A 12,017-nucleotide genomic window follows, 5' to 3' on the forward strand; every position below is an offset into this window, starting at 1 on the left:
GGTACTAAATTGGTTGCATAATACACAGAGGCAAATCCGAGCCGAGAGGGATAGTTCGAACGGAGGCTGTTTGTCTCTTTCTAACACCTTGCCAGCATAAAAAAATGTTGTGATCAAAAGTTTTGTCTTTCCAAAAACAATTGAATCACTTATATTTTTATCTTATTTTAACAATTGTAAGTCAACAAATTAATAACAATCGCATTAATTTATTCGTATTTATTATTAAAACATAAACAACATAAATTTTTATTTTGCTTTTTTTTATTTTCTAGTGGTAACCCTAAACATTCTTGGCGCGTAATCAGCATTTAAAATTTTGTTTATATTTTTTTGTATTAAATCAATTTAAACTATTAAAATGGTGAAAAAGTGTTGCGTTTCTACTTGCAAAAGTGAATCCTATGGTGGTTGCAATATATCGTTCCACAGGTTAGCTAAATAACATTTTCGTAAACCAAACAACTAGGGTGCCCATGAATTCTTGTGACGAGTCAAAATATGGGTGATGGATTTTAAAACTGTTGTACTATTCTTATAGCTTCCCAAAAAATGAAGAAAGGCGACATAAATGGCTCAGCAGTCTATATATGAAGTAGAAATACAAAAAAAACAGTCTTCACTTCGAATCTTCCTGCTTTTATACTGCTAATTTCCGCTAATTATTAAAAGCCTTTATTAGTATCTTAAGGTCACAAACTGCGTAAGTTAAAACTTCAATACTAATCTGTGTTTAATAATCTTAGCAAATTCGGATTTGTCTCACATAGCTTAATCTCATAGTCACCCTATTAGAAAGGGACAGACAGCCTCCGTACTAACTGTTTCACTCGGCTCGTTTTTTGGGTTTATATGCGCAGTCCTGTTTACTAATATTATGTCTATGGTCAAGCCCCAAACAGACAGTTGGTAATTTGACATGTAAAGATATCCTGCCTGCACACTGCACATTATCCTTAAAAGCACGAAAAGCTGGAGACTAAAACGTGCCAAGAACAACTTTCACGTAATTCACTCATTTTCGTATGAAAACAACCAGCCATTTTCACATGCACACAGTCACGCGTGCATGTGATAGCCTCAGTGTAGTAACTCGATAACACTACGACAACATAGGTACCCCCATTTAATTTTGTTTTGAATTACACGTTAGAAGTGTTTTAGGAGAAAAGTAATAAACAAACTCCAAAAAAGGTACTCGGAACCCGGCCATCAATATGATTTAATATAAAAATTACCTTATCAGGGGCCCGATTCTCCTAATTTTACTTAAGCGACCTTCGATTGACGTTCGACTCGATTCGACTGAGATCCAATTCCGACTCGATTACTATTGAAGCGTATGTGGCATTCCGCTATTTTTTCTTTGTAATAAACGTTTTTATTCTTTTCTGTCATTCAATAATGAATCATTTTGTCTGCAAATGTTTTACGATTGCAAAATGATTGCACGGCAAACTACCGTATAGACCAAAATTACCAAAATAGCATACCAATCGCACACCAATCAAATGTCAATCGAATACGATTGGTCTTTTATTAGTAGCAGAATGCTCGATATGGTTAAAACTGCTATTACGATCGTATTGCGATTCGATTACTATTCGATTTTGACATTATTAACTTAGGAGAATCATGGGAGAATCGGGCCCCAGATTACAGTGGTTTCAATAATACTTCCTTGCGTAGAAGAAGTACCAATGAGAAGTACCTACGTCTATTGATAGTCTATTGGTCTATTGTCGCTTCCTTTTTCTTTGGTTATTTAGGGGTTATTTGGTGGTAAATACAAGGTGTTGATTTGCATTTGTGCCATGGTTCAGGAGGAGGACATACAATACGTAAATAATCGATTGGAATTACAGTAGATGGGAAATAACTAATATGCACTGCTTTTTTTGTCATTGTAATGTCGTGGTATTTCAGAAGTAATCCAATTTTATGAATGAAATTTATGAGTGATCGTTGCGTATGCTTTGTGTTTGCGTTTGTGTGAGGGTGCAGCACGGTTTTAAGGCCAGTAACATACGCGTCAAGTTTAAATAAGGCTAGATGACATTTAAGGAATTCCGAAAAAAAATTAATGAAAAAAAATTACGTACCAATTTTTTTATTGATTTGGGTCGAGAATCATTAGCATAATTACCTCCTTGAATATGGCACGGATGCAAATCAACAGCTTGTATAGAGGTCAGTGGTTATTTGTATTTATGTCATCGAATTTATGTAGTCTATGATTTCTTATCGTTGCCTGTTCGAAAATAAGTATGGGTCTATGAGTGTATGAGATGAATGAAATTCCCATAGATATAGGATGTACGGGCGTGAACCTATTTTAAAACTATGGGAATTCCAGAGAGTTCCAAAAATGATTTCGTGATTGTTCATATTCCTAGTCTGTGTTGTTCATAGTTGTGCGTAGAATCGGTAACCAAGGATTAAATAAAATGTTTGGTTTCATGATTTCAATTTGGACGTTACTTGCCCTAGCAGTTATTGGTAACAAATATTTCAATTAGGGTAATGGTATGGTATATATTTTAAAACGGAATTGATCAAAAGGGATTTCATTTTAGGCTCTGATGCCGCAGGGGAGTTCAAAATTCTTCATAGTCCACCATCCCTCAAATTTTTGGAAGCAGACCAAACATATGAGAGCCTTTTAAAAGAAATATTTTCTGCCAGTCTTGGACTCTCCATTGAAGAGGTATTTCGCGTGTAGTCACTAGATTATAGAAGAATGTAACACTACGCAATGTGTTCTTAATTGGTGAAGCAAACTTCTGTTCCGGGAAGATGGAATTTATTACACCGATCCGGGAGCAAACCGTGGCCGCGGGCACGGCTTCGTAGGTGATAAGCGTCCTCCACACTAGGTACTCGAAATTCCTTGGCGAGGTCCTCAGTAAAGTTGTAAGCCAAAGCGTGAAAGGGTTTCATACTCCTCGCCTTCGCTAATCTCGGCAAACTTCGCTAGCAGTCATGAGGATGCTTGTCACCTGTGTACGTTTAGAAAATATGCTCCGTTAGGAACGCAGGTACCGACAGCGAAGTATAAGTGATTCTCCGTAGGTACCTAGTATAAGCCTAGCCTTATTGGAAGAGTTTCTTTCAGCTATTTTAATAGAGTCGACCCCTCAGTCCTATCAAATGTATTTGGACTTTCAAAGATTTTTTACTATTTCGGTAGGAATCAGAATGGAAAGGCTTACACGTCATCGACCCCTTTAACACTCCAGAAGCGGTGGTGGAGGTATATATTGATGGCATCGCAAGTCTTGGTATTCATGTGAGTAATTGAGCGCCTACGAAGCATTAAAATACGGTGGTTTGTCGTATTGCCAATAACAATTTTCGTCACGACCAGTTACATAAAAATAATCACGATTGCAGGCTGGAACAGACATGAAAACCTACCCACTGATTGTAGATGAATATGAACCGGATACCTTCAGAGGTGTTAAGCACAGAATAAATACACGTTTTAGTAATGGTGGCAACAAAATTGTTCACATCAAACTGTCAGATGATAATGCGGTATTAATTACTAACAGCCAGTTTTTTCATCAAAAGTTAAAGTCAAAGTAATGTCTAAAGTAAAAGTAACGGTCAAATTCAAATTTTCTATTAGTTTTGCTGTCACTTTAGCCTTGAAAAAACGAATTTGACCGCTACTTTTACTTTAGACATTACTTTAACTTTTACTTTTGATGAAGAAACTGGCCGTTAATCATATATTTGCTTAAATTTTATTAAAATAAGATAACATAGACTAACTTCATTATTTAATTTCTGCAGCTAAATGTGTTTAAAGGTGTTTTCGATGGTGTCCCATCTCCAGCGTATCCTGAACAAAGCCTTGTTTTCTTGAAGAATTCAGTTGAAGAAGATCGCCACTTTTTGAATGAGCTCGGAACTCTGAAAACTTTTATTGGAAAGGCAATTTTTTTTTGCATATTAATTTGAATGAATGTCGACCAGTAGTGTAGTGATTTTCTTTTTACTACAGCTTTTAGTATGCTTATTTGCAAGTACAGTCTGCAGTGTATAAAGCCAAGCTATTACACTTATTAAATAATAAGTAATTTATTTGTAGGTACAGAGTGGAGCTATTATTCCTGATAATATAATTGATTTCTACACTTTCCGTTTCCGCAATCTTCATGCGTTATCTGATTTATACGGTCCTATTTCCCTTCAAACTAAAGAGGCTAAAAAGCTGTTAGGTATGTTCTTTCGCAATCTTTAAAATAAATAAAGTCGTCTAAGTCTAAATAGATGTCCGGCTGCGGCGGCTTCTCTAATCTCTAATAGACCGATCTGACGGCAATCTGAAACGATCAAAGGGAGATGACGCGTAGGACCGACCGCTTAACGTGCTCTTCGGGAAATCGAGTAAAAAAGACAAAAAAAACAGCCCACTTGAGAACCTCCTCCTTTTTAAGTCGGTATGAATTATACCAATTATGCTGAAATTTAAATATTTTTTCGAAGGTGATGCTCTGCGAGACCTTTGCAAAGCATTTGTCAAGGCCTATGACCGCTCCGTATTATTGACCGCTGTAACAACCGACGTCGCTCATACACGGCGTGCTGCCCGCTCGCTAGGCTTGAAAGGCCCAGATGACCCTACACCACCGTCAGGAACGTCTAAACCCGTTTGGCCTTTTCCATGGATACAGGCGCCCCTCGGCTGGGAGAAACATCCTTATTTATACAGTAAGGCAGATGGGTCACCCGATTATGACTGGATCCAGAAAAACGAAGGGGTAAGATATTAAATAAACCGAATCATAAGGACACCCACCGTTGAAGGGCGCGATTCTACTAATTTTACTTAAGCGACATACGATTCACATCCGACTAAGATCCAATCACTACTCAATTACGATTGAAGCGTATGTGGCATTCCGCTATTTTTTCGACGATTGCAATATGATTGGAGAGCAAACTACCTTATAGACCAAATGGCAGACCAATCGCAAACCAATCAAATGTCATTAGAATACGATTGGTCTTATATTAGTAGCAGAATGCCCGCTAAGGTTAAAACTGCTATTGCGATTCAATTTCTATTCAATGTTGACAGACATTATTAACTTAGGAGAATCGGGCCCCTCAATCTCACGCAGTAGAGATGTAAAGTGAACGTCACGTTATATGTGACCGATTAATCTGACCGAGCATATTGGACATTTATCCAATTTGACCGGTCACTTATTGTCATTTATTGTCAGCAACGTCAGAATCGTTTTTTTGTTTAAAAATAGAATTTATTAGAAATAAACGTTTTTTCTTTCTTTATTTTATAAAACTACGGAAGTTTTAGAATCATCGAAGGTAACCAAATGTCATTCATCGATCTTTAAGATAAGATTTCGCCCGGCGGGAGATGTCGTGCGGTGTTCCGCAGGGGTCGGTTCTGGGCCGCTCTTGTGGAACATCGGCTACGACTAGGTGCTGCGCGCCGACCTCCCTAGCGGCGTCAGCGTGGTCTGCTACGCTGACGACACGTTGGTTCTGGCACAAGGGAGGTCGCACCAGGAGGCGGCCGAGATAATGACGCGCGGGGTTGCGACGATCATCGAGAGGATCTAGCTGCTGGGCCTGGAGGTGACCTTGCACAAATCCGAGGCCATGTGCTTTCATGGGCTTCGGAACGCGCCACCTTCAGGCTCCCAAGTCACGGTGGGGGGGGGGGGGGTTCCCATCGGCGTCGAGAGGGCGATGAAGTACCTAGGACTCGTCCTCGACAGCCGGTGGAACTTCGTTGAGCATTTCCGACGTTTGGGCCCCAAACTGGAGAAGGCAGGTGCTGCCTTCAAACGGCTCCTGCCCAATCTGGGAGGCCCAAACGCCCCCTGCCGTAAACTCTACGCGGGGGTTATGCGGTCCATGGCCCTTTACGGGGCCCCGGTATGGGCACGTTCGGTACGGCCGCGTGCTGTACACTACCTGAACGTGCCCCAAAAGGTGATAGCTATTAGGCTAATCCGGGGGTACCGTACGATCTCCCGCGAAGCAGCTGGCCTACTTGTTGGACTGCCACCGTGGGATCTGGAGGCGAGAGTCTTCTTGCGCCTGTACGACTGGCGCGAGGAGACACTGCGCCGGGGGGAAACTCCGCTGCCGCGGCAAGTTGTCGCGCAGCGGGCGGAGCTCCGGCGCGATCTCATGGTGGCCTGGAGGGAGCGACTGTCGCAACCCAGTGCAGGGCACGCCACCATCGTGGCGGTAAGTCCCCTCTTTGAGGAGTGGCTCGGGAGGAGTCATGGCGCCCTCACGTACCGCATGACGCAGGTCCTCACCGGAGACGGTTGTTTCGGGAGGTACCTGTACCGAATCGGTCGTGAGGAGGCGCCCGGGTGTCACCACTGTGCGGACAGCCCCGAGGACACGGTGGACCACACAGTCCAGGTGTGCCCCGCATGGGAAGGGCACCTCGTCGAGGCTTTAGGCGGCGGCGACCTCTCGCGTCCGGCCCTGATCCAGGCCATGGTCCGGGGCGAGGGGGAATGGGATGCCGTCGCCTCCTTCTGCGAAGCAATCATGCTCGAGAAGGAGGAGGCGGAACGCCAGAGAGTTCGCACCTCTCATCCCAGCCGCCGTGCTGGACCAGGTAGACACCACGGGCGCCGGGTGTCGCGAGATGACTCCCGGCCACCGTAGGTGTGGGTCTGTGGGCGGTGAGTTCCGGTGGCTCATCGTCCCTCTGTCTACTTAGACGACAGACCCGTGTCGACACGCGCTCCTCAAAGAGATGTCAGCAACCCCAGAGGGGCCCAGCAGGGCCAAGGCCTGTCGGGGCTGCGGGTTGTTCGAAAGAGTTACCGCGGCTCTGGTACATAAAAGGCCTACGACGGAACACGACGGTTTTTAGTCAGTAAGAGTCTGACACTCCCTCACCGCTGCTAACCCACAGCGGGAGGGGTCATTTGATGATTTTTAACGTCGATAAAAAAAAGAAGATTTCGCCGACACTCTATGATTAATGATTTGTCAGTATACATCAATAAAAATAAATACGTACTTGAGAGTCTATCTTTTTAAAAGGTTATCTATGCACTATGTTGGTTTAGAAAGGCAATTATAGGTATTATTTCACATTCATAATGTTTTTAATTTGCTTGAGACGAAAATAATAATTGTACCAAGTAAAAAATACTTATTTAATATATCTGACCAGTCTGACAATAAATGTCCAATGTGACCGGTCATTTAATATTAATTGACGGTCACTTATCGTATGTGACCGTCAGTTTACAACACTATCACGCAGCCGATGCTCTCCGAGCCGGTCTATCTGTACGGACCCTTAGAATCCAAATTCACTAAGCAAAATTAAACCAAACTTGTAAAGGTATGAGCCGTATATGCAGAACATTTTTTTGTTTTTAGGGAGAACTACGATCAGGAAAAGGCGAATTTAGTAACGATTTCACTGCTATCTTCAACATTTTTCTTTGGATGAGTATATTGTTGACCTTCAGTCTTTTGGCAGTTTTGTATGCATGCATGGATATGGATCCGGGTAGAGACTCTATCATATACAGAATGACCAGCCATCGTGGAATGAAAAAAGACAATTAAGTAATATTTAACAGATGTACCTAACTTTAGCACTAAAATCTCACTGACATGAAAGAAGGTATCGTTTAGATATTAGCGAGTTGAGACAAAGATATTTCAACGCTCATTTGAATGGGCTACAAGTTATGTATTTCTAAATTAGTAGGATAGTTCCACGGTCTAGTAAAAATTACTCGTCCGTGGATAGTTGATTGTACTTTTTTAAATTTATTATGTACCTATTCAATATCACATTCTATGTAAGTACGATAATTATGTTTTGTTTATAAGCTATTAGCATTTAGATACGATAAAAAGTGAATTTTCACATAGAATTTTTTATTATAAGTCTGACAACCAGTTTTAAGGAAGAGGTCTAAAGTTTAAAATGGTTTGAGAAGTTTTACAGAAAAGTCAGTTACTCCATGGAAAATGTTGGCACTCCTCTCAAGATGAATAGTTGGGAAAAGGCTAGGCTTATAATATGATGAACTAGGTATATACAATTTTGGGAAAATTAATCAAGGCACATTTATGCTTTGCACATTCATTCAATACTTTAAATTTGTGGAATTTAATTAAACTAAAATATTTAAAAAATGGTAATTGTTATTTGGTTGGTAGTGAATTTTTTTTATCATGGTAATACAGAAATCATATGACAATCATTTGAGTCCGTCGTATAATTCCGAACAAAATGGCTGTAGCCATGGCTCTGTTTTGGGTTTCTCTTGTTTTATCAGTAATCGGTAAGTACATTTTACATATTGCATTTGTATAAATGGTTGTTCACACTCATTATATCATATTCCTTTATTTTAAGGCTCCAATGCTGGGGGAGAGTTCAGTGTTCTTCATAGTCCAGAATCCCTTAAATTCTCGGGTTCAGGAAAAACCATGGAAAGTCTCCTGAAAGAGATCTTTTCAGCTGCACTGGGACTCTCCGTCGAAGAGGTATGTATAGAATTGGGTTAAGATCGTTCTGTGTACTCTGAAAATAAATTGAGGCTATTCTGATATCGATAAGCGCCCCGAAGTAATCCAGAAAAGGCCAACAAATACACCTACTCTGAACAAATCCATCTTTTTTATCTAAAATTAATAATGAACATTGTAAAGAATTTACGGTCAGATGACACATCTGAGAGGCGGATTTTTCTAGCTCACTTTGTCAAGACTTAGAAATAGCAGTAATTTAAAGATAGGTGGTAAATATACATCTTGATAAGTTATTAAATAAAATCGATCGTAATTGCAGAATTCAGAATGGAAAGGTATGTACGTCATGGATCCCTTCAACACACCGGAAGCCGTTGTGGAGGTTTACATTGATGGTGTCTCCAGCCTTGGTGAAACTGTAAGTGTTATCATATATTCAAACTTACTTCATTGACTCTTGATAGTTAATTACAACCTATTCATACCCACACCCTTACCTATCCTTTTGATGAGACATGTAAGAAAACTATTAATATTTTTCTTAATCTTTAAATTTTTGTTAAGTATTATACCTAAAACAAGAAGCAATTATGTACTATTATTTGCATCAAAGAATTAATTAATTTTCTATTAACAGGCAGGATTAAAGTCCAAAACCTACCCTCTGATTGTGAACGAGTACGAGCCAGACACATTCCAAGGTGTTAAACACAGGATCAAGCAGCGCTTCACTAATGGTGGAAACAAGATCGCTAATGTCAAGTTATATGATAGCAATGAGGTTTGTAACTAAACAACTTAAAATTTCATAGATTAGTGTATTTTCTGTCCAGAATTTAATACACGTATTTTGTTTGCAGCTCAACACCGAGGAATTTAAGAATGCGTTCGGTGATGTGAAGCCACCCAAAGTTCCCAAACTGAATTTAATTCACTTGAAGTACACAGTAGACGAAGACTATCATTTCATGAATGAGCTCGCTACTTTGAGAGCTATCATTAAAAAGGTAAAAATAATATATTCAATTTATCAATAACTAGCCCTTTTCCCACAGTGACTGTATCCGGATAAAATATAGTCTATGTTACTGGGTGACAATGATAGTTCCCAGCATTGAAAGAATTTTTCTAATGGGTTTATTTGTTTTGGAGCTTTCAACCCCTTGTATGCCATGTGTGTGGATTGTGCTTGGATCCACACGAGACATATTTTTTTTCTATTGTTCTCTAACTAGCAACACATGAAGTTAAAGAAACAAAATTCTCCTTTTTATTATATGAGTAATATATAAAATGGCCAAAATATATGATCATAACCAGAGCCCTCTAAATTAGTCAAGCAAAAGTGTAACAGACAATAATCACAAAATAATGCTAGATATGAGCATTAATGTAGCGTGCGTGTAGTTTTAATTTAACTTGAAACCAATTTATTTGTTTACAGATTGAGAGTGGTGCTATTATTCCTGATAACATTATTGATTTCTACAACTTCCGTTTCCGTTCTCTGCATGCTCTGTCAGACTACCATGGACCTAGCTCCCTACAAGCTAAAGAAGCCAAAAAATTGCTAGGTAAGGTTTTATTTATTATATTTTTTATTTCTATGAGCCTGTCATACTATCATGTTTATGGCTACATCATGGTAAATAATTGTCGCCATTTTTACAAGCTTTTATTTTTATAGAAACCTAAATAATAACTCATTCAACCTTTTTTAATGCAGCCGAAGCTATCCAAGACCTGAGCCAGGCATTCGTGGCAGCTTACGATGGCTCTGTGCTGGTCACGGCTGTCACCACGGACGTTGCTCACACTCGCCGTCCCATCCGATCCGTCGATACCCCCGGAGCTGATGGCAAACCTGTCGCTCAAGACTTCGAGTGGCAATCTAAGGACCTTAAGGCGGTAAGAATAAAAACATTAAAGAATACTTTTAACAGATAATAAAAGCGACTTCAATGTCAAACTTGAACCTCCTTTTTTCAAACCAGCATCTTTTGAAAAACAAGAATAAGAAAAATCGACTTTGAACACTCACTCTTCACAGCTTCTAAGACTAATTCATTATCATCATCAGCCTATCGCAGTCCACTGCTGGACATAGGCCTCTCCAAGTGCACGCCACTGAGATCTATTTTCGGCTTCTCGCATCCAGCTGACTAATTGTGAAAGATAAAAATAATCTATAGTTTCTTTTGTCAATCAATGATTTTATTTCATTTCAGAATAACGACACTGATGATGGCTACAATGCTGACTACCCTGCAATCTTCAACATCATTCTTTGGTTTGTGGTTGTAATGGCTTTCAGCCTCATTGCTATTGTCTATGCTCTGGCTGACATGGACCCAGGCAGGGACTCCATCATCTACAGAATGACTAGCACAAGAATGAAGAAGGATAATTAAATCCTTTACTCTGTGTTAAAAGTTCATAGCAGTATTGTATTAGAAAATCCAGTTTATCAATGTCATGGAACCAAAAAATCGAATGTTCCATCAAAAATTATTTCAATATTGTACATAATTTTGTTTATTGGTCATTCTGTAATTATGTAACATAACAAGTAAATAATGTTTTATATAGTGTTATTTTAGTTATAAATGAATCATTTGTTGAATACCAAACCATTGTTATTTATTTACAAATTAAATTATATAAATGCATACCTAGCCTAAGTAAAAGTACCATATACGCAAGTTTTTCGTATCATATCATGGATTAATCTCTGCATAAATTGTATTTTATACAAGCCGGTTTCCATCCGGTATTATTGAGTAGCTTGGTTTACATTCCTGGTACGTAAAATGAGTTGAAAATATTCTCCCAAGATTTCGCCTATTTTCTTGCGCGAAAACCAAGCTGTATTGCTTTTTGCCGAGTGTGCATGTCAAACACAGTATCAGTCAATGGCTGTGTGGGATATATTGCTGTTATTTATAATTAAAATAATTGTTCGGAAATAAATGTAAGTTCAATTGTAATTGTGTGATTGTATTCTATAAACCGATTGTGTAAATAAACGTTAATACCTATACACTCGCACTCTTTTTAATAAATTAAGCTTAAAAAAATATATCTTTAGCATTGTTCTGTGTGAGTTAAAAGTGTAGAATGCCATCACGATTTGGTCGAAATAAAATACATTCCTTGAACCAGTTCGATTTTATTTCATTTCTCCATTATTATATAGGAACAAGGAATGTTTTGTTTATGAATGCTCTTTCCTGCGACTAGGGGGCATCGCAGATTTCGATTAGTGGGAGTTTCATACAAATAACACTAAGGGTGACGACCCTTTTCCGCGAATATATACGTAGTTGCGTACTGCGACCCTAAAGCACCTAATTCTTACATAATCATAATAATCAGGTAGTCTAACAAGGTCAACTCTCAAGTTGCTAAGTGCCTGTTCACACTGCTGTAGCTGTAGAACCAATATCAAGGTCTCTTCATAGTTTGATTATTTCAAACTGGGCTATGATTTGAACCATAGACTAGAATAA

The 12,017-nt window shown here is 39.3% G+C and overlaps 2 protein-coding genes across 2 annotated transcripts; both read left to right on the forward strand.

The window, feature by feature from the left end:
• Nucleotides 1-2,447: 2,447 nt before the first annotated feature.
• On the forward strand, nt 2,448-7,760 carry LOC124634475 (ATPase H(+)-transporting accessory protein 2-like). The gene is made up of 8 exons (XM_047170075.1): nt 2,448-2,499; nt 2,577-2,707; nt 3,191-3,289; nt 3,394-3,537; nt 3,799-3,939; nt 4,097-4,226; nt 4,495-4,769; nt 7,399-7,760. The coding sequence occupies exons 1-8, from the start codon at nt 2,448-2,450 to the stop codon at nt 7,588-7,590; spliced, it is 1,164 nt and encodes a 387-aa protein (XP_047026031.1). The 3' UTR covers nt 7,591-7,760.
• A 406-nt stretch (nt 7,761-8,166) lies between these two features.
• LOC124634403 (ATPase H(+)-transporting accessory protein 2-like) lies at nt 8,167-11,666 on the forward strand. Its single transcript, XM_047169975.1, has 8 exons — nt 8,167-8,318; nt 8,393-8,523; nt 8,828-8,926; nt 9,146-9,289; nt 9,369-9,515; nt 9,953-10,082; nt 10,235-10,416; nt 10,737-11,666. Exons 1-8 carry the CDS (start codon nt 8,267-8,269, stop codon nt 10,917-10,919), a joined length of 1,068 nt encoding a protein of 355 aa, XP_047025931.1. The 5' UTR covers nt 8,167-8,266; the 3' UTR covers nt 10,920-11,666.
• The last annotated feature ends 351 nt before the right edge of the window (nt 11,667-12,017 follow it).

The sequence above is a fragment of the Helicoverpa zea genome, chromosome 11 (assembly GCF_022581195.2).
Source record: "Helicoverpa zea isolate HzStark_Cry1AcR chromosome 11, ilHelZeax1.1, whole genome shotgun sequence".
Taxonomy (NCBI): domain Eukaryota; kingdom Metazoa; phylum Arthropoda; class Insecta; order Lepidoptera; family Noctuidae; genus Helicoverpa; species Helicoverpa zea.

What these genes read in the sequence shown, in the direction of transcription:
- LOC124634475 (XM_047170075.1), top strand. Translation starts at nt 2,448, where the DNA reads ATGTTTGGTTTCATGATTTCAATTTGGACGTTACTTGCCCTAGCAGTT. An exon ending in TCGCAAGTCTTGGTATTCAT is followed by an intron (nt 3,290 to 3,393) that starts GTGAGTAATTGA and finishes TCACGATTGCAG; the next exon opens with GCTGGAACAGACATGAAAAC. An exon ending in AGAGGCTAAAAAGCTGTTAG is followed by an intron (nt 4,227 to 4,494) that starts GTATGTTCTTTC and finishes ATTTTTTCGAAG; the next exon opens with GTGATGCTCTGCGAGACCTT.
- LOC124634403 (XM_047169975.1), top strand. Translation starts at nt 8,267, where the DNA reads ATGGCTGTAGCCATGGCTCTGTTTTGGGTTTCTCTTGTTTTATCAGTA. An exon ending in TCTTGTTTTATCAGTAATCG is followed by an intron (nt 8,319 to 8,392) that starts GTAAGTACATTT and finishes CTTTATTTTAAG; the next exon opens with GCTCCAATGCTGGGGGAGAG. An exon ending in TGAGAGCTATCATTAAAAAG is followed by an intron (nt 9,516 to 9,952) that starts GTAAAAATAATA and finishes ATTTGTTTACAG; the next exon opens with ATTGAGAGTGGTGCTATTAT.